General features: G+C 35.4%; 5 protein-coding genes and 1 non-coding gene across 6 annotated transcripts; 5 read left to right on the forward strand and 1 right to left on the reverse strand.

The window, feature by feature from the left end:
- The first annotated feature begins 8,085 nt into the window (after window positions 1-8,085).
- On the forward strand, window positions 8,086-10,795 carry LOC100256701 (cation/calcium exchanger 4). Its single transcript, XM_002272544.4, has 2 exons — window positions 8,086-8,179; window positions 8,284-10,795. Exon 2 carries the CDS (start codon window positions 8,434-8,436, stop codon window positions 10,405-10,407), a length of 1,974 nt encoding a protein of 657 aa, XP_002272580.1. The 5' UTR covers window positions 8,086-8,179; window positions 8,284-8,433; the 3' UTR covers window positions 10,408-10,795.
- Window positions 10,796-12,276: 1,481 nt separating this feature from the next.
- LOC100251577 (subtilisin-like protease SBT1.4) lies at window positions 12,277-14,936 on the forward strand. The gene has a single exon (XM_010656120.3). It carries the CDS (start codon window positions 12,385-12,387, stop codon window positions 14,749-14,751), a length of 2,367 nt encoding a protein of 788 aa, XP_010654422.1. The 5' UTR covers window positions 12,277-12,384; the 3' UTR covers window positions 14,752-14,936.
- A 1,338-nt stretch (window positions 14,937-16,274) lies between these two features.
- Window positions 16,275-19,091, forward strand: LOC100251409 (subtilisin-like protease SBT1.4). Its single transcript, XM_002272733.4, has one exon. The coding sequence runs from the start codon at window positions 16,544-16,546 to the stop codon at window positions 18,857-18,859; it is 2,316 nt and encodes a 771-aa protein (XP_002272769.1). The 5' UTR covers window positions 16,275-16,543; the 3' UTR covers window positions 18,860-19,091.
- Window positions 19,092-19,269: 178 nt separating this feature from the next.
- Window positions 19,270-19,351, forward strand: TRNAS-GCU (transfer RNA serine (anticodon GCU)). Its single transcript has one exon. It is a non-coding gene; the product is annotated as a tRNA-Ser (tRNA).
- Window positions 19,352-20,331: 980 nt separating this feature from the next.
- LOC100246271 (RING-box protein 1a) lies at window positions 20,332-24,069 on the reverse strand. The gene is made up of 5 exons (XM_002272908.4): window positions 23,300-24,069; window positions 23,168-23,218; window positions 22,978-23,037; window positions 20,694-20,765; window positions 20,332-20,602 (listed from the first exon to the last, which is right to left on the reverse strand). Exons 1-5 carry the CDS (start codon window positions 23,445-23,447, stop codon window positions 20,565-20,567), a joined length of 369 nt encoding a protein of 122 aa, XP_002272944.1. The 5' UTR covers window positions 23,448-24,069; the 3' UTR covers window positions 20,332-20,564.
- Window positions 24,070-24,743: 674 nt separating this feature from the next.
- On the forward strand, window positions 24,744-25,307 carry LOC100246433 (uncharacterized). Its single transcript, XM_002272616.4, has one exon. It carries the CDS (start codon window positions 24,768-24,770, stop codon window positions 25,164-25,166), a length of 399 nt encoding a protein of 132 aa, XP_002272652.1. The 5' UTR covers window positions 24,744-24,767; the 3' UTR covers window positions 25,167-25,307.
- The last annotated feature ends 7 nt before the right edge of the window (window positions 25,308-25,314 follow it).

Genomic DNA, 25,314 nt, shown 5'->3' on the forward strand with positions numbered 1-25,314 from the left:
CTTTATATTTATAAGCAAAAATTTTAATGCTAATATATTAGTGTAAAAAAAACTTTTCAATCCTATAGGAAATCCATTTAACGTGGGATGTCAACCATTGATATGTTTGATTATTTTGTCATGTGTTCGTTTTTTTATAATATTACAATCATATTTTTCGTATCTCATTCATATTTTTCATATTATATAACATATTTTTAATAATTTTCATTACATTATTTATAATTTGATCACATTCTTAAATTAATGATGACAATGAAAAGTGCTACTCACTACCAAAAAAATGGACCACTATATGAGAATGTGGATGAAAATTAATTTGAAGAAAATTCCATAAAATTTCAATTATATTTAATATTATTTTTAAATAGTTTTAAATAATAATTGTTTCCATCTTATAAATAAAAATTTGAGATATTAGATGTAAATAAATAAATTTGATTTCTGAAAATTGCATTACTGATTTAAATTATTTTTTTTTCCATAATTCCTATTAATTCAATTTAAAATATTGTGATTTTTTTTTATCACCTGCCAAAGGAAAACTCCTCTAATACAATTGAATGATTTTATGATATAATTAATCTAATAGATGAACTCAAAATTATTAAGAATTATTTAAATGATTTTTGAAAAGCTAAAAGCTTACTTTTTTTAGAGTTGAAACTGATATTGTTCTTGCTTTTACAAAAATTGTTTTTAGTTATGTTAAAAGAAAAATCAATTATGATATAAAACATTTGAGTGGTTTGTAAACTATGATTTTCATAGTTTATTTTAAGGTATATTTGGTAACATTTTTAAAAATAATTATGAATTTTTAAAAATAGTTGTTAATTATTTTTATTTTCAAAATAATGTTTGAAAATTGAAATATGAAAAAATAGTTTAATTTCTTGACTTATTCTTCATAAATAATGTAAAAATTTCCTACTTATGTGCATATTTTTTTATTATTTAGATATGTGTGGACCCCGCATTTCGGCTCATGCGTTTCCCACTCGATGACGAGCTAGATTTTATTTGAAAATTTGATTTTTTATTGATTATTTGAAAATGACTTGGAGTCGCCACTTATTTTTGTTTTATTTTTAAAGGGCAAACAAAATAAGAAAGAAAAACCCTAAGTGTGACTCCTTATTTTGGAAAAGGTGATCTGCGAAAAACCGGATCGGGCTCGGGGGTCAGGTTACTTATCAGGAAGGTACGGTAAAGACCATAGCACCCCTCTAAGTCCCTAAAGTCGGGTCTCTACTAATAAAATGAAGCTGATGTGGCAATCAATAAGAAAGTCAATGGATACTCACATCAATCATGCGTATATGAGAATCAGAATATGTATAGTGAATGATCAGAATGACTGAATGCGTACCTGGGCAGCAAACAACAACGCGCTATCATGGAATGGGGTTAGTGAATAAACACAGAATGATTATATGTATATCAAGAACAGAGTAAATCAATCACGCATGGCAAATAAATAAATAAATCAATCAATCAATTAGTCATGAAATCACATATGTGGGGGGCCCACCAAAGCCCGATTTATTTTTGCATGAATTAGTCTCACAAATTCCATTATCTTAGAATTACGAGAATCACATTAATGTTTATATAAAAACCAAGGAGAATAGAAGGTTTATTTGAGAATCCAAGTGGAAATAAAACAGTTCGAGGGGAAAATTTGATTTTTGAAATTCATTTGAAAATTGGAGTCTCGAAAATTATTTGAAGATTGGAGTGTTGAGAATTAGATTTAAGATTTGGAATTTTGGATATTAAATTTGAAAGAAATTAGAATTTTGGAAATCGGAAATTAAATTCGGAAATTGGAATTTTGAATAATTGCTTAAAATGGAATTTCAAAATAAAGAACTAAAATAATAATAATTAAATAGATTAATGTGAGTATTGGAATTTTGGAATTAGAAATTAAATCAGAAGTTGGAAATTTTAATGAATTGTTTAAAATGGAATTTTAGAATAAATAAATGGAATAATAATAATTAAATAAAATAATGTGAATATTGGAATTTTCGGAAATAGAAATTTAATTTGGAAATCAAAAGTTTTAAATGAATGATTTAAAATGGAGTTTTAAAATAAATGAATAAAATACTAATGATTAAATAAATTAATGGGAATATAGAAATTTTCGGGATTAGGAACTTAATTCGGAAATCAGAAGTTTTAAAGAATTTTGATTTAAAATAGAGTTTTGAAATAAATAAATAAATAAAATACTGATGATTAAATAAATTAATGTGAATATGAGAATTTTTGGGATCAAGAATTTAATGCGGAAATCAGAAGTTTTTAAGAACTGGTTTAAAATGGAGTTTCGAAATAAATAAATAGAATACTAATGATTAAATGAATTAATGGGAATATGGAAATTTTCGAGATTAGGAATTTAATTCGGAAACCAGAAATTTTAAAGAATTTTGATTTAAAATAGAGTTTTGAAATAAATAAATAAATAAATAAAACACCGATGATTAAATTAATTAATGGGAATACAGAAATCTTCGGGATTAGGAATTTAATTCGGAAATCCGAAGTTTTAAAGAATTGATTTAAATTTGAGTTTTAAAATAAATAAATAAAATACTAATGATTAAATAAATTAATGGGAATACGAAAATTTTCGAGATTAGGAATTTAGCTCGGAAATCAGAAGTTTTGAGGAATTCGGAAATCAGATTAAATTTAAAAGAGCGGAATTTAGGAGAATTATTCAAAGATGTAAATTTTAAATTTAAATAGATAAATAAATGGATAAGGTGATAATAGTTAGATAAATACATATAAAAGATTGGAATTTCGGGAATCTGGATTAAATTTAAAATGCGGAATTTAGGAAAATTATTTAAATATGTAAATTTTAAATTTAAATAGATAAATGAATGGATAACGATTAGATAAATAAATATAAGAAAAACGAAATTTCAGAAATCTAGATTAAATTTAAAAAGCGGAATTTAGGAGAGTTATTTAAAGATGCAAGTTTTGTAAGTAGGGTTTAGAAATTGGGGTTGAGAAATTTATGCTTTAAAGAGGTAAATTATGTAAATTGAGAATTTTAAATGGGTGAACAAAACATGAGGCCCTTCAACAATACACATGGGCCTGGGCTGCATTTCAAGCCCATACCCAATGGCCAAGTAACCCGAGCCTTCAATCTCCACCAAAGCTAGTTTTCCACCTGGGTGTCGTCTTCGGCCAAGGAGCTTCCACCACCGGCAACGCGATGGAGAGGGAAGCAACGGCGGCGGGCTGGCAACAACTAGGAGATTTTTATCGCTGTCACCGGTGACCGACGCGACTAATCTCACGTTCGGAGTGTAACGCCCAAGTTTTCATTTTAAAGGGTAATTTAGGAAATTCTTAATAATGATATTAAATTAATTAATTAATTAATTTAATAAAATGGAAGATGGCTGAAAAGGTAATTTTACGAATAATACCCTAGGTATAAATAGAAAATTATCTTCTTCCTATTCTTTTTTGAATCATATTCCTGTTCGCAGAGAGTTTCTAGAGAACGTGAAGTTGAGGTCAGATTTCAAGGTTTGAAGAACAAACCTCTATAGGTAAGTTTCTAACCTCTATATTATTATTTTAGATTCATTAGTTAATTTCAAGCACATTAGATATATTTTTTTTTGGAAAACCCCAAATCTAGATTAGGGTTAGATTATTTTTTTTAATTCGTTTTAATATCAAATAGTGAAAATTTAATATTTTGATTTATTATTGGAATTGGGGAGATCTTAAGTTTTTTTTTTTTTTAGAAAAAAAGAAAATTTCTGTGAAGATTTCGATTTAGATTAGGGTTAGTTTATTATTATTATTATTATTTTTATTTCGTTTTAATATCAAAATAGTGAAAATTTAAGATTTTGATTTATTATTGGAAATTGGAAATTCTTAAGCTTTTAGAAAAAAAAAAAAAAAAAAACCTGGAAGATGCGTGTGCACATTGGAGAATGATTTAAGGATTAAAAGAAAAAAATAGAGGACGCGTGTGCTCACTAGAATTGGAGAATGAAAAAAAAAATAATATATTATATATATGGGGTGTGGGTGTGTGTACGGATGGAGGGATGGGTGTTTGGTAGTTAATGTACATATATGTATATATATTATTATATTGACAATAATGGATAAAGTTTATGTTTAAAAAAAAAAAAAAGTTTTAAATAAAAGAAAGTAAAGTTTTTTTTTGGTATTATAATTATACTAATAATGAGTATAAGTTAATAAATAACATAGAAATTAATTAGTGAAATAAATTCTAGTTTAATTAAATTAAGTTGTGTCCCAAAAAAAAAAAAAATATTAATTTGAATACCTAAAATTTTAGGATTGACAAACTTGTAATTTTAGATAAATAGTAATGATTATTTCTCTTATATTTGTTAGGTGGAGAGTAGATTTTCAGGATTATTTTTTTCCAAAGTTTTTGAGGACTTCTTTTGAGGTAAGGGAAGTTAATGTAATATTTATAAAATTAAATTATTTCATATGTTATTTTGAATTGTGGAAAATAAAATGATATTTTGTTACCATGCATGGATCAAATTGTTTTGCACTAAATGTTATGTTGGAATATTTTGTTTTATTTATGACACAAAATATGGAGATATTATGTTGTGTAAATTTGAATACTTGAACAAAAACATCACTCTGGTTTATTTGGCCCTTGTCAACGGGATATAATAGTTGACTATTCGGTCCTGTCAACGGGATATAATAGTTGACCTTTACATTTCATGGTGGGAATGTAATTGATTTGGACCCTAGCCTCTAGGGGTTTGGTTAGAGGTTACTAGTACTAGTAGTGTTTGGTTCCGTCCACCAGGAACAATTTGAGGCTAGCCACCCATTTGAAAAGTCCCACCTAACTGGGCATTTGCTATTTGATAACCAGAGTAATGAAACTTGAATGAATTTGATTGAATCTTATGTGAAAGTGTTTGAATTTGATATGAAATTGGTTGGTTGAATTTTGAATATATTGGTATTTTTGGAACTCTGATATTTGATAAGAAAAAAAAAAAAATTGATATCTCCTATTTGAAATGAAAATATTTGATCCATGAATTGCATTAATATTCCTTATTGGGCTGTGAGCTCATTCCCAATTGTTGAAAATTTTTCAGGTACTCTTAGTTCGGGTGAGGAGTGATGGCTAGGCTAAGGAATGGTCATCATTAGGATTTGACTTAGGATTTTATGTTGGATTTTGTTTAACTATTAGTTATGTTCATTTGGATCTTTTGATATTTGGAAGTTATTTGGAAATTGAATTTTGAGGATTTTAGATTTTGTTTCCGCTACTCTGAGCAGGTATTTGGTAATTGGTAACATCCAGTTACAATATGACTGTTTGAGTCAGATTATACTTTAAGCCTTCGGGTTTGAGGTGTGAAATGACCGTCACGCCCTTGGAGTGGGTCTTGGGGCGTGACACGGAGCAGGTTGAGACGAACCATGCGTCGGCGTCGGGGAAGAAGCTGTTCGCGACTTCAGGACGGGGTCGTCTGCATGCTCCAATTTCTACCTCATCCATTTTCTAATAACACTAAAGATTGAAGCTTCCTAAGGTCTTCAAGACCAGTGAGGACTTGCCCAACAAGACCTGACCAAGACCTGAACTCTAGTGATGCTAAGCTGCCCAGCAAGTTTATACCAACTATTTGCAGGAATGGTCACGGGATGTTTCAGGGGTGAGAGTAAAAAAAAAACAACGTGGGTTCCCTTAGAAACCTCTGGTTTTTGAGGAAGATCGTATACCTTTTAGAGAGAAAGCCCCAAAGATGCTGAAACAATGAGGGAGCAGAAGCAAAGTTCCGAAAGCGAAACATTTTCTTGCTAATGTTTATAGAAAAAAAAAAAAAAACAAAGTATAAAGCAAAGCAACACCATTTTTAGAGTCAAATCAAAGAAACAGAGGAAGAAACCAGCAACACAGGTGGAATACCAACAAATAAATAATCTATAACATCCAATGAAATGATACCCAAAAAAAAAAAAAAAATATGATCCATGGTGAGCTTACTTGAAAAAAAAACACCAGATATCTTCCCCTCGGTCTGCCTTTCCCTGCTTCTCTTCTTTTCCCGCCTTTTGGTTCCAACTCCCACCTACTCTCCGCTCCCCGTCTCTGCCGATATCCTCCTCCTTTCTTTTCCTTTCTTTCCTTTTCTTCATTCCTCTGTTCCTCTCTTCCTCAGCAAGCCACTACCTGCTTCCTGCCACCCGTCCCATCTGCCGCCCGAGAGTAGCTCACTTGAGAGCGGTCAGAGAAACAGCAAAAAAATAATAATCATCCCCCAGAAAACTCCTCCCCTCGGTGGGGGGGTCTACAATATGTTTTTTAATTTAAAATTTGGTTTATATTCTAAAAAATAATTGTTTAAAGTGTCCTAAAGTTTTATTTGGTTTCCAAATAATTATATAAGAAATTTATGTATTATTTAATTTTTATATAGAAGAGTTAAATCCATGGAAAAAGTTTATTTTTATAATTTAAATCTATTTTTTATTTTTCTTTTATTTTCCTTCTTTTTTACTTTTTCTGTCGGATTTTCTTTTCTTCCATTTACAGTTTACCTTCAACCTTTCAGCAACAAGTATAGCTTAAATATTTGGTAAAGTTGTTAAATCGGAATAAGCATGTCAATAATCAAGGGCGTGTTAAAAATTCAGTCAACTTTCTCTATAGTGTAATTAAACACAATCTTTAATTAAATAAATATATAAAAAAAGTAATTTCATTTTTCTATTTTAATTGAATTTCTTATTTTAAATTGTCTGATAAACAATCTTAAATATAAATTTAAAAAAATATTATACATAAAAAGGAAAGGAGTTTTATTTAGCATTCAATCACTCATTAAAATTACAACAATAGAATTTCTTAAAATGGTTCATTTGGTATGATTATGGACAATTGATAATTAATTTTAAATATTAAAAAAAATTGATCCAAAAAATTAAGTTATTTGAAAAATAAGAAATAATTCAAAGTCAATGAGAATCACTTTAACTAATCGGATTGGTGAGAGAAAATTATAATAAAAGTGATTATGAGGAATATATAGATTAAGGCTAAAGAAAATTTAAGGAAAATTGCAAGGCAGAAAAATTAGAGGAAAAAAATTAAAAGAAAAGAAAAATGAAGAGAAATTAAAATTCGATTTTGAAATCCATAATTATTTTTATGTATTACTTCAAACGTGTTTTTCCTTTTCTATATACAGATTAAATAAGTAAGTTTCTAATTAATTTTAATTATTTTTTATTTTTTTTATATATATATTTTTTTATGTATAATTGAATATAAGAAAATAAATTTTTTAATATCTTTAAAATTTTTATATAGAGAGCTAAATAAGTAAAATAAATTTTAATTAGTATATAAAAATAAATTAACTTTTTTTTGTTCATTTTTTCTTTTCTACTATTTTTCTTTGATATTTTCTTTCTTTACTATTTTTTCTCAAATTTTTTTGAAAACCAAACATAAATTATGGGTCCATTTGGCAATGCATTTAGAAAGCACTTTTTACATTAAAAGTTTTTTGAAAAAAAAATCAAACATTTAACAAAATTTTAAAAAACACTTTAAAAAAAAAATTGTAATGTTTCTTGAAGAAATACTGTATATATAATTCTACTAAAAATGCTTCCCAAAAAAAATACTTTTATTAAAAGTATTTTGAATAGAAATATTAGTAAACACAATGCTTTTAACCCTCTTAAAATCATTTCCGAATAATGTTATAATCTGAAATGACCTAAATTTAATAAAAATTTCAATTTCTAATGTTATAAAAAAAATTACCTAAAAGTAAGTTGTATGCACACAAAAAGAATACTACCTTTTATAAAAAGTCAATTTTCACTATAAATAAAATGTAAAAGTAAAATAATTTCTATCAATATAATAATAATAATAATTTTTAGATATGAGCTATACTTTCTTAATCCTGTTGAGGGTGGAGTGGAGGTGTTCAAAACGCTGCGTTTTGATGACCAATAACAAAACGATGCGTTTTGGAGAGCTGGCCGACGGTTGAAAACGTTATACGCGGACATTGAAAACGTTATACCCATCACAACCAAACAGTCCTTTAGCCTCCCATTCTTTGCGCAGACATTGAAAGAGAAGGTACCATCTTGAAACCCTAATCTTGTCGTTTTCGTTCAATTTTTGTTGTTGTTTTTCTTCGATTAAGATCAAGAGAAGTCTGCAACTCGTAGAATTTCGTTCAGGTTTCTCCCGATTCAGAAAGAAACTAGGGTTTCGTTGCTGGTGAATCGAAACCCTAGATTTTTTACTTCTGTTGGCAGAATCGGGTTTTTGAATTCAAGGTTAGAGGCTCCGTAAATAATTTTTGAGAATTTTTGGGATTAGATCAAAAAATGAAAGAGTTCAATAGTTTGAACCGTACCAGACAACCCCAATTTCGTGCAATTTTGAATGGATTATGTGCCATAGTCCTATTGTTCTTCTTCTACAACCGGGAAGATATTCTGAGGAATCCTCTCCTCAGGCAATCATCTTCAACTTTTGATAAACCCTGGAGCTCAAGAGATGGCTTTCACGATCAGCTGAATGGAATGGTGGTAATTCATCGCCGCACTGGTGAAATCGGTGTTAATTCATCGGGTTTGATTGAAGGGTCTGATGATAACAATTTGAGTAAAAGCGATCCGGCCTCGTGTTCTGGATTAGTTGATCATGAGGGTTTTGCTAGCAGATGCGAGTTCTTGAAAGCACACCCGCATTGTTCTTCAGGAGGGTTCTTTGATTACATAAGATTTTTCTATTGTACTTGTGAGAAATTTAGATTCTTGGGTTATGTGATGTTGGGAATTTGGCTTGCTACGTTATTTTATCTATTGGGTAACACTGCAGCAGACTACTTCTGCTGTTCGTTAGAGAAGCTCTCAAATCTTTTGAGGCTGCCTCCCACAGTTGCTGGGGTTGCACTCCTTCCACTCGGAAATGGAGCACCTGATGTGTTTGCAAGTATTGCTGCTTTTGTGGGTAGAGACACTGGTGAGGTTGGACTTAATAGTGTGCTCGGTGGGGCAGTGTTTGTTACTTGTATTGTTGCTGGGACTGTTTCTTTATGTGTTGCCAACGAGAGAGTTCAGATTGATCGGAGATGCTTCATTAGGGATATATGTTTCTTCCTATTTACGCTCATTTCTCTTTTAGTGATTTTACTTGTTGGTAAGGTGAGTGTCGTGGGAGCAATTGTGTTTGTTTCAATTTATGGGGTTTATGCTTTTGCTGTTGCTGCGAATGAGATTTTGAGGAAACATGCACGGAGGTTGAAATTGGATGTCATTACACCTTTGATTCCTGTCAAAGGAAGTATCTTCTCTCAAGAAGGTGAAGAGGATGATTCTATGTACAGCCCTCTGCTTGATATCGAGACTGAAAGTGATCAGCCCCAACTCCATGCTTCCTTGCCACAGTGGATGTGGGCTTCAAATGTGGCGATATATTCAAACCAGGCAATAAAGGGTAGTATGGCAGATGGTGAAAGACATTTGTGGGGCTGGACTGATGAGGGCATGGAAAACAACCAGCCATTGTTTTCATTCTCTAAGTTTGTTTCACTGGTGGAGATGCCCTTGACAGTGCCAAGGCGGTTAACAATCCCTATAGTTGAGGAAGAAAGATGGTCAAGGGCATATGCTGTAGCCAGTGCTTCATTGGCTCCTGTTCTTCTTGCATTTTTGTGGAATTCCCAAGACGATGTGAGTTCTCAAGGCATAAACGCCGCATATCTTGTTGGTGTTATGGTTGGTTGTAATCTTGGCATTCTTGCATATCGTTACACTGTATCTGATCAGCCACCTCAGAGGTTCTTAATTCTGTGGGTTTTGGGAGGATTTATAATGAGTATCATCTGGTTCTACATAATTGCAAGTGAGCTTGTTGCTCTGTTGGTGGGATTTGGTGTTATTTTTGGGATTAATCCATCTCTCCTTGGATTAACTGTATTGGCATGGGGTAACTCAATGGGTGATTTGATGTCAAATGTTGCACTGGCAATGAATGGTGGGGATGGTGTGCAGATTGCCTTGTCTGGGTGCTATGCGGGTCCTATGTTCAACACTCTCATTGGTTTGGGGGTCTCGATGCTGCTAGGAGCCTGTTCAAAGAGACCTGGTCCATACATAGTTCCACAAGACAGTAGCTTGTTTTATACTTTGGGCTTTCTCATATCAGGACTAATCTGGGCACTTGTGGTATTACCTCGAAACGACATGCGTCCTAGCAAGACATTAGGCGTGGGCCTTATAACCCTCTATATGATATTTCTCACTGTTAGAGTGAGCACGGCTATGGAGTTAATATCAATTGCTGGTCTAAGTTGATCATAATTAAAAGGAGCGAGCCTCGTTGATTTATTAACACTTGGAGATAGAGTTGCTAGTCAGCCTGGATTTGGATTTGGATTCAGATTTCTCCAAGTAGCAGTAACCTTCTTAACCCAGGGAGATGATTATATGGATGAGTTCACTGGTCAGCTTGGCATTGTATCTCAAAGAGGGCTACAGGGATGAGAAAATTCTAGTACTGTAATATACTAGCAAGCTATACTGGCAAAGGAGGGGGTCATTGTTTGTATACGTGTATGCAAAGAAAAATCTAATGTTACATTGTGGGATCATGTGTTTTGTGGATAAATTTGTTGCTTGTTCTTTTGCTTGATTGACTCCTTTTATAATGATAAATGGTTATGCTTTTCCTCAACACCAAAAACACCCTTGCTTCCCCATCAGGCAGATTTAACTTATTTCTGCCATGGTACTGAGGTGAATTTCTTTTCTAACTCTGCAGAAACATGTTGTATATCCTTGTTGTCTATATTACTATAGCTGTTGATGCACATTAGGACTCCACCCTTCTTCTATGTATCTTTGTATTTTTGTATTCTAATGCGGTGAGGAGGACCTTTTCAACAGTATGTTGTTATATAATAACTATTTGGGGGTGGATCCCACATTTTGATTGTGGGCTATTTTGGAAAAACATCAATCCTAGCTAGGATGTCACCAAGTTCGGTTACGCCCATATTTAGGTGGTGTTTGTTTTTTTACTTAATTCTAAATAGAATCTTAATGCTTAATAGTGTTAAATGTTAGGTTGTTTGTTTTTGTTATATTTTATTTTTATTAAGAATTAAAAAATATAGAAAAATCAATATATTGTTTTTTCTATTTAGAAAAAACTACATATTTTGGCTTTTTCTATTTAGTAAAAAGTTTATAATAAGTCATGAAAAAGTAGAAAAACAAACAACCTAAATTTTGAAAACAAATTGTTTTAAGCAAAAAGCCAAAAAAACAAATACCACCTTAGTTAATGTTTCGGGTTTCGAGATCATATTAGTCAATAAATTAAAAAAGTTACTGATTCACGATTTAACAATCCAATAAATGATTTTTAGTTATTAACTCACAGATCAATAGTCAAATTGGTTGAACTTTGATTCAATTAGTGACTTATCACGACCTTAATTTTATTAGGGCCATGTCCTTAATTTAACCATGACATCGTCATTCCCAAACCTACATTTTCAAAGGTGATTTATCTTTAACAGGGTTATTTTGATTCAACGCAAACAATCACTTTAGCCTCTAATATCCCAAGCAGCCCATGCTAAACCTTCTCCAACAAGTAGAAAACTTTGTCCTTCCCATCTCTTCTCACTCCATCTCAACCAACAGCTCCAAAGATCCAAGGATCAACATGGTTGAAGTTGAAGTTAGGTAGAGCCTCCAAGAAAAGAGGCAATGACCATATGAAAAATATGAGATCACATCAGTCCAAGAATCATACTCATTCATAGTAGTCTAATCTTTGATGTTGAGAACCCATGATCCAAATAAAATGCAATTGGCTACAGAATATAAACAAACTATGACGGTTTTTTTGGTTGGCTCATATAATTTTTTTCTTCAAAATTTAATCATTATATCATATTTTTCATACCTTAACTTATATTTTTGTTTGCTTGCTTCTGTATTACATGATTAGTAAATCTTTATAATTGGTAAGTAGAATTCTGATAAAATCAACAAGTTCATGCCATTATGATTCTTGTCCTTCTCAGTAAAGCCAGGACTTAGCTTCATGCAAATGACCCACTAATTTGATATTTACATTTTGTTTAAATCACATTTTTTAAAAAAAAATTATTAGTAAGATGACTAGTAATTAAAAAAAAAATACAAATGACAATCAAAATAAAATAAGTATAAATTGTTTTTTATGCCCTGTGATCTTAGTACCAACTGGTATATAAATGGTAGGAACAAAAAAAATATATCATAAGGCAGTAATGGGATATGCATGCAAATAAGGTCTTGGTTCCAATTTGTAAGGAGAGAGTCAGAGAACAACAGCCCATGGAGATTCCTTCTCTGCTTTTCTTCCTCCTCCTCCTCTGCCTCTCTCTTGTCTCTGCAGCATTCTCATCCAACGATTCACAGAATTTCATCGTCCACGTGTCTAAATCTCATAAACCCACTGCCTTCGCCTCCCACCACCAATGGTACGCGTCCATCGTGCAATCACTCACCTCCTCAACACAGCCCTCCAGGATTCTCTACAGCTACGAACATGCCGCCACTGGCTTCTCCGCTAGGCTCACCGCCGGTCAGGCGTCGGAGCTCCGTCGCATCCCTGGTGTCCTGTCCGTGTGGCCGGAACAGGTCCACGAGGTTCACACCACTCACACTCCTCACTTCCTTGGCCTGGCGAACGACTCTGGCCTTTGGCCAAACTCTGATTATGCTGATGATGTGATTATTGGAGTTCTGGACACTGGAATATGGCCGGAGCTACGGAGTTTCAACGATTCGGAGCTATCTCCAGTGCCAGAGAGCTGGAAAGGTGTTTGTGAGACCGGGCCTGATTTTCCAGCGTGTAACCGAAAAATCATCGGAGCGAGAACTTTCCACAGAGGATATGAGAGCGCTCTCGGACGGCAGATTGATGAATCGGAAGAGTCCAAATCACCGAGAGACACAGAGGGGCATGGAACTCATACGGCTTCAACAGCAGCTGGATCCGTGGTTCAAAACGCCAGTATGTTTGAATACGCAAATGGAGAAGCGAGAGGCATGGCGACAAAAGCTAGGATTGCTGTGTACAAGATCTGTTGGAACCAAGGCTGTTTGGACTCGGATATACTCGCAGCGATGGATCAAGCAATTGCCGATGGTGTTCATGTCATCTCACTATCCGTTGGCGCCAAAGGCCTAGCTCCTAAGTACGATCGCGACTCAATCGCGATTGGAGCGTTTGGAGCGATGGAACATGGTGTTATTGTGTCTTGTTCCGTTGGAAATTCTGGCCCCAAACCTTTCACCGCCGTAAATATCGCGCCGTGGATTTTAACAGTTGGTGCCTCCACCATTGATAGGGAGTTTCCTGCCGATGTGGTTCTCGGCAACGGTAGAATCTTCAGAGGTGTGTCACTCTACACTGGGGATCCACTCAATGCCACTCATCTCCCATTAGTTTTGGCCGATGAATGTGGAAGCAGACTTTGCGTGGCTGGAAAACTCAATCCCTCTCTAGTTTCTGGAAAAATTGTTGTTTGTGATCGTGGAGGCGGCAAGAGAGTAGAGAAGGGACGCGCCGTTAAACTCGCGGGTGGTGCCGGAATGATCCTTGCCAACACTAAGACTACAGGTGAAGAGCTTGTTGCCGACTCACATCTAATCCCGGCGACCATGGTAGGTAAGACTGCCGGCGATGAAATCAAGCGATATGCAGACTCAAAATCATCTCCAACTGCAACCATTGCCTTCCGAGGAACGGTGATGGGAAATTCTTTACTGGCCCCAAAGGTCGCCTCATTCTCCAGCCGCGGTCCGAACCGGCTCACCCCAGAAATTCTTAAACCGGATGTCATAGCCCCAGGTGTCAACATTTTGGCCGGTTGGACCGGGTCCAATTCTCCAACCGGTTTAGACATGGACGAGAGACGAGTCGAGTTCAATATAATTTCCGGCACGTCCATGGCTTGTCCGCACGTGAGCGGACTGGCTGCTTTGCTTCGCAAAGCTCACCCTGACTGGTCCCCAGCAGCCATAAAATCTGCGTTAATGACAACAGCTTATAATTCGGACAATTCTGGGAGCCAAATTACCGATCTTGCCACCGGCAATAAATCAACACCGTTGATTCATGGGTCCGGCCACGTGAACCCCATCGGAGCCCTCGATCCAGGTTTGGTATACGACATTGGTCCCGACGACTACGTAACCTTCCTTTGCTCCGTTGGATACTCTGAAAACATTGAAATTTTTGTAAGAGACGGTACAAAGGTGAATTGTGATTCGCAGAAGATGAAACCAGGCGATCTGAATTACCCATCATTCTCAGTGGTATTCAACGCCGACAGTGCTGTAATTAAACGCGGCAGGGTGGTGAAACACAAGAGGGTGGTTAGAAACGTTGGCAGTTCGAAGAATGCAGTGTACTCGGTGAAGGTGAATCCTCCGCCATCCGTTAAAATCAATGTTTCACCGAGTAAGCTTGTGTTCACTGAAAAGAATCAAGTGGCATCGTATGAGGTTACGTTCACTAGCGTTGGAGCTTCTCTCATGACGGAGTTTGGGTCTATAGAATGGACCGATGGGTCCCATAGGGTGAGGAGCCCAGTGGCCGTCAGGTGGCATAACGATTTAGTGGCTTCGATGTGATTTTGATATTTGGATTGGTAATTTAAGGGTGTGACTTGTGAATTTTTCTTCTTTCTCTTGAAATGTTAGATGTGATCAATCTTCTCATGTAAGAAGCCTATGCCATACTTCAAAAGCTTCTTTTCAATGTTCGATAGCTTAAGGAAAGACCATTATGACCTATAAAATATTTGGCTTTCATAGAATTGCATACTTCTAGAATTAATTTTATTTCATTAAAAAAATTAATTTCACTCCAATACTTTATATAAATTAATTTGAAGAAATAAAACTGATAAAAACTTTATCCTTAACTTACTTTTATCCTTGGGCATGCTTACACGTGAATAGATATTTGTAATTTAATTTCAATTTTCTATCCACCAATTAAATTATATCTTAATCTCATCAAATAATCATCTTAAAAATGGTGTACAAGAAAATTGAAATTAACAATTAATTTTATTTATTATGTTTCAAATGTCTTTGCTTCCCAACATGTATGTCTACATAGTAAGAAACTAAACTGCAAGTGCCATTCCCCCTAAGGCTATCGATCATCATAGTCCTTCTCCCCATTGCCTTTTTTTTTTTTTTAATTTGGGTCCATTAAAGCTTATTGTGCAATCTTTTAGTTCTTGAGAAATGGGATCGAGTGAATTAGTTACAAGATTAAACATTAAGGTGATGTTTGTTTTTTAGGTGAATAAAAAAAGTCAAAATATTTGATATTTTCTATTCAATTAAAAGTAATTCATTGACAATAATCGACATAATTAAACTAAAATTATTGATAACAAGTTCACTTTAATTATATTGGTTAATATCAACAATGTCGTTTTAGCTTAATAGAAAAAGTAAAATATTTTGGTTTTTTCTATTCAGTAAAAAAACAAATACCATATAAAGTTATGTTTAATTCCAAAAAATTAAAGAAAAATATGAAGAAAAAAAAAGTAAATTTAAAATCAATAAACTACTTTAATATGTTACTCCAAATTTATTTCATTTATTTTAACATTTTTTTTGCAAAAATTAAATAATTTAAAAATATATAAAATTTTCACTCATTATAATTATATTTGATTTTTGTTTACATTTTTTATAATACAATCATATATGAGAAGAATATTTTTTTTTTAATAATTTTTTTTTAAAAAAAATTGAGAACCAAATATAACCTAAAATATATTTCATCATTAAATTATTTTTATATATTATATCAAATCCATTTAGCTTATTTCAACTTTTCTCTATAAAGATTCAAACAAAACATGGTGTAACTGTGTAAGGAGCAACAATAATTGAAGGTAAACCTTTTTATTATATCATATTTTTCATACCTTACTTTTGTTTCCCCCTACCTTCTTGTTACCTTCCCTAATCACTATCCCACACATGGAGAGAATCCCACCACGCCAATCAACAAGGTGCCATTATCATTCTTGTCGTTTCTCCATAAACAGCCATAATTTAGCTTCATGGAAGGGAAAGTGACCCACCGGCCTTATCTCTCTCATTACCATATCACAAACCTCCAATAAAATTGAGATTTGTATCTCTTTTTTTAAATCATATATTTTTTTTAAGTTACTACAAAAATACAAAATATAATAGAAATAAAATAAGTATAAATTGTTTTTATATCTCACCATTATAGTTATAAAAGGAAGAGAAAAAAAAAAAGGAAGCATAAAGCGGCAATGGCATTCCAAGGTAAATAAACTCAATCCCTTTTGTGGGGGCTAAAAACTCCATACCTTTCGTTGCATTTGAAGTTCCGATTTCTAAGGAGACTGAGTGAGAATCGTCCATGGGGATTCCTTCTTCCCTTTTCTCCCTCATTCTCTGCCTCTCTCTTGTCTCTGCAACTTTATCGTTGGACGAATCACAGACGTTCGTCGTCCACGTGTCTAAATCTCATAAGCCATCCGCTTACGCCACCCACCACCACTGGTACTCCTCCATCGTCCGGTCACTCGCCTCCTCAGGGCAGCCCTCCAAGATTCTTTACAGCTACGAGCGAGCTGCCAATGGCTTCTCCGCTAGGCTTACTGCCGCTCAGGCGTCGGAGCTCCGTCGCGTCCCCGGTGTGCTTTCGGTATTGCCGGACCGGGCACACCAGATTCACACCACTCGCACTCCTCATTTCCTTGGCCTGGCCGACAACTATGGGCTTTGGCCCAACTCTGATTACGCCGATGATGTGATTATTGGAGTTCTTGACACTGGGATATGGCCGGAGATTAGGAGTTTCTCCGATTCGGGGCTGTCTCCGGTGCCAAATAGCTGGAATGGTGTTTGTGACACTGGGCCTGATTTTCCCGCGTCGGCGTGTAACCGGAAAATTATCGGAGCGAGAGCTTTTTTCAAAGGGTATGAGGGTGCTCTTGGACGGCCGATGGATGAATCGGTTGAGTCGAAATCGCCGAGAGACACAGAAGGACATGGGACTCACACGGCTTCAACGGCCGCTGGATCTGTGGTTCAAGACGCCAGTTTGTTTGAATTCGCAAAAGGAGAAGCTAGAGGCATGGCGGTAAAAGCTAGGATTGCTGCGTACAAGATCTGTTGGAGCCTAGGTTGTTTCGATTCAGATATACTCGCAGCGATGGATCAAGCGGTCGCCGATGGTGTTGATATCATTTCACTCTCCGTGGGAGCCACAGGCTTAGCTCCTCGGTACGATCATGACTCCATCGCAATCGGAGCGTTTGGAGCGATGGATCATGGTGTCCTTGTGTCGTGTTCCGCAGGAAATTCTGGGCCCGATCCGCTCACTGCGGTGAATATCGCGCCATGGATTTTAACTGTTGGTGCCTCAACGATTGACAGGGAGTTTCCGGCGGATGTGGTTCTCGGCGACGGGAGAATCTTCGGTGGTGTGTCTATATACTCCGGCGATCCTCTAAAGGACACTAATCTCCCATTAGTTTACGCTGGTGACTGCGGAAGCAGATTCTGCTTCACCGGAAAACTCAATCCCTCTCAAGTGTCTGGAAAAATCGTCATCTGCGATCGTGGAGGCAACGCGAGAGTAGAGAAGGGAACAGCCGTCAAAATGGCTCTCGGTGCCGGAATGATACTGGCCAACACTGGAGACAGCGGGGAAGAGCTCATCGCCGACTCACATCTTCTCCCAGCCACCATGGTGGGCCAGATCGCCGGCGATAAAATCAAAGAATACGTTAAATCAAAGGCATTTCCCACTGCAACCATTGTCTTCCGCGGCACTGTGATAGGAACTTCACCGCCTGCGCCCAAAGTCGCAGCGTTCTCCAGCCGCGGCCCCAACCACCTCACCCCCGAAATTCTTAAACCGGATGTCATAGCCCCAGGCGTTAACATCTTGGCAGGTTGGACCGGGTCCAAGGCTCCAACCGATTTAGACGTCGATCCGAGACGAGTCGAGTTCAATATAATTTCTGGCACCTCCATGTCCTGCCCGCACGTAAGCGGATTGGCCGCTTTGCTTCGAAAAGCCTACCCGAAATGGACCCCAGCTGCCATAAAGTCTGCCCTGATGACAACCGCTTACAACTTGGACAACTCCGGCAACAACATCGCCGATCTGGCCACCGGCAACCAATCATCACCGTTCATTCACGGCGCTGGCCACGTGGATCCCAACAGAGCTCTCTACCCAGGATTGGTCTACGACATTGACGCCAACGACTACATATCATTCCTCTGCGCCATTGGCTACGACACCGAAAGAATCGCCATTTTTGTAAGACGCCACACCACTGTGGATTGCAACACAGAGAAGCTCCATACTCCGGGCGATCTCAACTACCCAGCATTCTCAGTGGTATTCAATTTTGATCATGATCCAGTACACCAAGGAAATGAAATTAAGCTGAAGAGGGTGGTTAAGAACGTTGGAAGCTCGGCGAATGCGGTGTATGAAGTGAAGGTGAATCCTCCGGAAGGCATCGAAGTCGATGTTTCGCCGAAGAAGCTGGTGTTCAGTAAAGAGAATCAAACGGCGTCGTACGAGGTGTCGTTCACCAGTGTTGAATCCTACATCGGGTCGAGGTTTGGGTCCATAGAATGGAGCGACGGGACTCACATTGTGAGGAGCCCAGTGGCGGTCAGGTTTCATCAGGACGCGGTGTCTTCCATATGATTGAGAGTATAAATTATTTTTGTGTTCTTCATGTGATCTGTAAGTGTTGTATACGAATCCACAGAGGATGGATTATAGGAAGTTTCTGGAACTTTCCCAATTTCATAAATTTGTATAGCTTGAAAACTTTTTAAGGTTAAGATTTTGGTGGGCTGCTCTGAACTTTTGATGTGAAAAACAGAGCTAGTGGCTGGCGATGTTTATTAATAAAAGGGGAGAATTATTATGTTTATTTTTCTAATTCCTCCTTCTAAATGTATGATTAAATTAAAAAATCTCATTTGTATTCTGAAGAACAATTTACTTATGATTGATTATCATTGTATAATTACGCCGTTATGCAAATTTTTAAAAAATGGTACTGAAATAATCATGGATTTTTGTAATATCATGAGTTAAAAAGGCTACTTGTCGCTTTGGCCGAGTGGTTAAGGCGTGTGCCTGCTAAGTACATGGGGTTTCCCCGCGAGAGTTCGAATCTCTCAGGCGACGTGTTTCCTTTTTGCTTTTAATAGGAAAATCAATATCAAATTATCAACAAAACGCTTGCAAGCGAAGGAATCATCTTCTTTTGTAGTTTCGAGAGACAGGACATCTCGCCTTTATTAGACAACACGTGGGATACTTTTAGGAATGCTTTCAAATCTGTACTCAGAAAATAAAAAATTAATTTTCAATCACTTCTCTTTCTATTCAAACTAAAAAAAGTAATACCAAAAATTTAAGGAAAATTCTACGGTACTATAAAAAATTTGTAATATATATATATATATATATATATATATATATATATATATATATATATATATATATATATGAAATGTATGTGATTATTTGTCACCAATAAATCATTTTTACCGATTTGATAAATTTTTTAATAATATGTACTTTACACATGTCATCTTTTTATTGGGATCAAATGTGAATAGATACCCCAAAATGAAGAATGGGTACCATAGAACAACCCTAAATTTAAAATAAAAATTTATTTAAAAACTTCAAAAAATTCTCCATCCCATTTTTTTAATATATATATATATATATATATATATATTATTTATTTTCCATCATTCTCCATATCTATATAATCATTTTTTAAAATAATCCCAAAAGACAAATAAAAACAATCAAATATGTTTCCAAAAACACATCATTGTTAGAGCAAATTCTCAAAAAACTATTTTCTGTCTCAAAATTTACCAAACTATTTTAGAAGACAACTCCCAAACATACTCATGGAAGCTCCATGGTTCATAGAGAGGTAATAGCAGCAGATATTAGGTTCACCAAATCCAGGTAAATAATATGTACGCATGATTCCTTTTTGGGACCATCTCTTTCCCTGGGCTACACCTACAAACTCATTACCTGGATTTGAGTCCAGCAACAAAACCACTCTCTATGCTTGGCAAATATACCAATATTGCAACTCTGAAATATTTACAAAACCAACAAGAAAATGGAAAGAGACATTGAAAATTGAATAAGCTTCTATATGAAATCAAAGTGGAAAGAACCAAACTCAATCATCATAATACAAACTGGTTCACATCCAAAATGCTGTTCAGAAACTAAGAAACGCTGTAATGAAGTAGAAAATAGAAGGATAGAAATATGCGGCTCCAGCTTCTCCACCTCCAAGTGGCCGGTTCAAAAGAAAAATGAAAATGAGGTATTTGAATGTCCCTGATTGCTGCCACAGGTTCTAGTGACCGTATTTCTGAAAATCCCACTCACTGTTATCTGCACAAGAAGATCCAGACAAAATTGAGGAATTCAAGCCTGCATTGTAGAGATTATTCTAAAATGTAGATGTCAAAGAATTGGTACATACCCAATGGACAAACATGGCGGGTTTTGAGCCACCGACTTATGCAGTGGAAGTGGAAGGCATGGTTGCATACGCCTATGAAAATATAAACCATGTTGGTCAAAAGTAAACATACACTAATTGACAGAAACAAATCTAATAAACAAGTATGAACCATGTGTGTAAATGACATAAAGGTCTTGTGCATCAAAGGGGGCTTGGAAATAAGCTAATGCACATGAAGGAAGACAATGATGATTCTAATGCACAAATGTGACCAAGGCCTGTGAGTGTTTCATCAAAGTTTGGACTTAGAGCTGACAAGGCTCAAGAAGTGCACTGAATGGCTTGAATCAAAACTTCAAAACCTCTAGAATAACAGCTCAAGCTTTTCATTGCACTCCTTTATAACACATTGGAAAAAACTCATTCTTAATGAATGAGCCTTTACTCAAGCAATTTAAATTTCGAGCCATGCTTAAGGGAAGTAGGGAACTATGATTGCAAGACAAAACTGGTCTCCTACCAACTATCAGATTCAGAAACATGGCCATCTGACAGAGTTGAGTAAAGTATAGATAAACTGAGATGCTATAGTGAGTATGATCGAGTTCCTTGACAGAACCCAGGAAACAATAATCTAGAAATTAGGTCATTCAATTGCTGAAGTCCTATTTCTATAAGGGAGGGATGCTAAAAGATAATCCAGATTCTTTATTGGAAAATGGTTTATGCATCATAGATAATGGAGAGTGAATTGGAATATCATTTTGGTAAGTGATATTGTGACATTTCACATTGGATAGGAGGGAAAATTCTTGATAGTATAAAAGTATGGATTTTTCTTAACCATGTAAACGCATTTTAAAGTTGTGAGGGCCCCTTTGGGTCAAAAGCGGACAATATCTACATAGTTGGGTGCGGGTTATTACAAATGGTATCAGAATCGATCCTCCCACATCGAATAAAGGGGAAAATTTTTGGCGCTATATAAGTATGAACTCCTTTTAACCCTATAGACACGTTTTAAATCCATTAAAGTCCTTTTGGATCTAGAACGGACAATATCTACACAGTTGGGTGTAAGTCGATATATATATTTAGTATGTTAGGGAAAAAGGGAAATGTGTACAGTAGCTATAGTACGCTATTCTGGATGGATTCCAACTAAAGCACCATCCATGTATATGGTGTGTCCAAGTAGATTGTATCTGAGAAGACCATCAACTCATGGTGTTGACCAGTCACCCCACACCCAAAAGATACACCACAGGTGCCATCCAAGATGCTGGTAGTGGAGTCATAAGGGTTGCAAAGCCACGACCCAACCCATGATTGGGCACTTTTTTGACAAATAGGTCCATGATCCAAAGGGGCAGTTATTTTGTACTTCCATAATTAAGAGAATTGATGGGAAAAAAAAATACATATTCTCTTAGTGTGTTTTTGGCTTCCACATTAACCATTCATACATATGTACCAAAAGTTTCTAATGAAGCAGCTATTATAATCTAAGAGTCAAAATTCTTTGCAGAGAAAGAAATCAAAGAGGAAATATTAAAGAAAAACGGGGTTTGTCTTCTTATTATGTGTGAGGCTGCAGCAGGGATTAAGGGGAATAATGAATTCTTTGGATTTTTCCCTCTTGGATAGGTAAAATAGAATTTATTAGCAAGGTGCCTAAAAAACGACAGAGCGCATCTCTGTACACAAGGAGTGTACAAGGACCACCAAAGCCCAAGTTCCAAAAGGAAAGGGAATGAAGAATTAAGCCAAGCAAGTCAAGCCCAAGTTATCCACAAAATCCAACAAGGATAAATTGGCTTCCTCCATGACACTAGCCCAAGACAATAACATTTTAAGTAAAATACTTTTTAGCCAATATCACGAATTGCTCCACCAACTAAAAACTGTACTGTTTTTTCTTTTCAAATTATCCCGCATAATCCACGAATAGCCATTATCCAAACTTCCTGCACCCTTGATAATGAATTCTTGAAGGGCATTGGTCATCTTTTGCAGAAAAAGTGAATTTTCAGCATGAAAAAGTGTCCAAAAAACCCACTAAAAACCAAAAGCTTTTGGAATGTTAAGTTGGTCAATGGCAAGTCACGTGGAGGGATCACAGTTAAGTTTCCGTTCACAAAATTCTAATATTATTTCAATTTTTTACTATATCCATTAGACCCAATTTCAAATTTTTTTGCTTCTACTTCTTTTCAAGATAAAGAAACAAATCCCAACAGCACATAAAAAACAGATTGATAAAAGGGAAAATAATAATAGTTATCAATAAATTATGCCTTACCCCAAGCAACAGTACACTCGTTGCTAGTTGCACTACCTTGATTAGCTTGGCATTCAATACCTAATCAAAACAAAATCACAATCAAACATCACCAAAAATACGGAAAAAAAAGGGCGATAAAATTAAAGAGAAAGATAATTAACAAAAACAAAACAATCATGGAGAACAAAATCAAGATGAGATCACTCACAATGCTCCATGATGTGGTTCCTGCAAATAGCGCAAGTATCCACAACCATATCTGCGTAAATTCACACACCAATCACAAACCACTAACAGAAACAACGAAGAGAACCAAAATTAGGGTTAGGGTTGTACGGACCCCAAGCCCAGAGGGCGACGGCGTTCCACTTCTTGGTTTCGAAACGCTTGATTTTCTTGGATGAAGAAGACGAAGGAGAGACGGAGAACAACGGACCAGCAGTGCCCGATCCCTCGCCGGCGGGAAGTACTGTGATGCTGATGTCCATGGCTCAGAAAGAGAGGGTCTCTGAAAGGAAGTTAGGGGTTAGGGCCTTGTTCGCGTGAGAGAAGATTCGAAGGAAAGTGAAGAACAGAGTTGTGAATTGTGAGAAGCGGTACTTCTTTCGTCCCTGGTAATTTAAGAGTGCGGTAAGTAGACTTCGGACCCAATCCAACCCAAGCCCGTATTCTATTTAATTTCCAATTTGAGTTGGAGTTAAAGACAAAAATTAAAAATTAAAAATTAAAAATTTAAAAATAATAATAATAATAATAATAAGTGGAGAATTAACTCGTGATTATATAGGTAAGTATTGTTGAATTAATTTTGAATGATGCCATAAAAAGCATAAAGTGAACTTATATGGAAATTGGGAATACAATTAATATGAAAATAATTTTAAATTGAATTTTTAATTTTTTAAATAATAAAAACAATTTTAGAAGAAAAATATTTTCAAATTTTGAAGAAATTTCAAGAGGATTTAATTTAAATATTTAAGAGGGAAAATGTTTCTAAAAAGCTTAAAAAATAAAATCTATTTGAATCTTTTAAATGATTTTTTAGTCTTCTAAATTATTCTTAGTAAAATATGAAAATTTTATAAATCTTTTTAAGATTCTTCAACATTCTAAAACTTGTTTTTAAAAACTGTTTTTAGAAAAAATATAGTTAAGTGGGTTTATATTTTTTAAAAAAACTAATGAAAATAATTTTTACTTATTTTTTAAAAATTATTCTTTACTTCACTTTGTTTTTAAAAATTATTTTTAGAGAATATCGATCAAATAATATAAAGAATTTTTGTTTTTAAAAATAAAAAAATTATTTTAAATCATATGACCAAACTTTCTATTTTCTAAAATATTGTTTTTAAATTAATTCGAATTCCATTGGTTTTTCTAATCAATTTCAAAAGTTATGATAAAAACCTTTTTTATCATTAATAAAGGTTTCATTAATGAAAACTTGATTTGTTATCATTAAATTTTATATCGAGATAGAGAATAAAAAAAAACTAGAATTAAAGTTTGAAAATAAAATAAAATAGGAATATACCTCACTTGAAAAAGGAAAAAAAAAGTATATTTGATTTATTCCTAGACAAGAGAAATAAAGGACAGAGGGAAGGCATGTGCGCCATATGAAAGCGTTAATTCAATGACTCCAAGGATAAAACCATCATGTGACGTGCAGTCCAAAACCTGAAACTGTGGGCCCACGGGCCCACTATATGGATGCTAATCAGAAAGCCCAAACCGATGGGCCCACCAACCCGAAACCTCTTATATATAATACTCTCTTTTCTTCTACTCTTTTCCCAAGCATGGCCACAGATCATGAAGCTCCTAGCAAGCCTCAAGGCTCCTCCGCTCCACGGTGGGACTCCCGCCGGAAAAGAAGCTTCCCGAGGCGGAAGAGGCTCCCAGTCATCCGCCTGGGAGGCGGTCCCGCGGCGGCGAAGCAGCGGCGAGGTCCGTCGCTGGTGAGGTTGATGCGGAGAATCAAGCTGCGGTGGCTGAAGCTTCGGTACTTCTTCACTCTGAAGAAGCTGAAACAGTACTATCGTTCTATGGTGAAGGACTTCGTAGAAGCCGGAGCGACTCTGGAGACTTTCCAGCAGAGGATCTTGATGGAGACCTCCTTCGCCGTTCCGGTGTTGGGCGTCTCGTTCTCCACCTATCCATCCGCCGCCGGCGGTGCCGGAGCGGGCCGGCTTTGGTGAATTGTTGAAAACATTTAAAAAAAAAAAAAAGATTTTCCGTTTCTTCTTTTTCCTGTGTTTCTTTTGTGTTGTGTTGTGTTGATGATGTCAATTTAGTTTGGCCGAAACTGGAATGAGAATGGAAACGTAAGATTGATCTTATCCCTCG

Source organism: Vitis vinifera, chromosome 9 (genome assembly GCF_030704535.1).
Source record: "Vitis vinifera cultivar Pinot Noir 40024 chromosome 9, ASM3070453v1".
NCBI lineage: Eukaryota > Viridiplantae > Streptophyta > Magnoliopsida > Vitales > Vitaceae > Vitis > Vitis vinifera.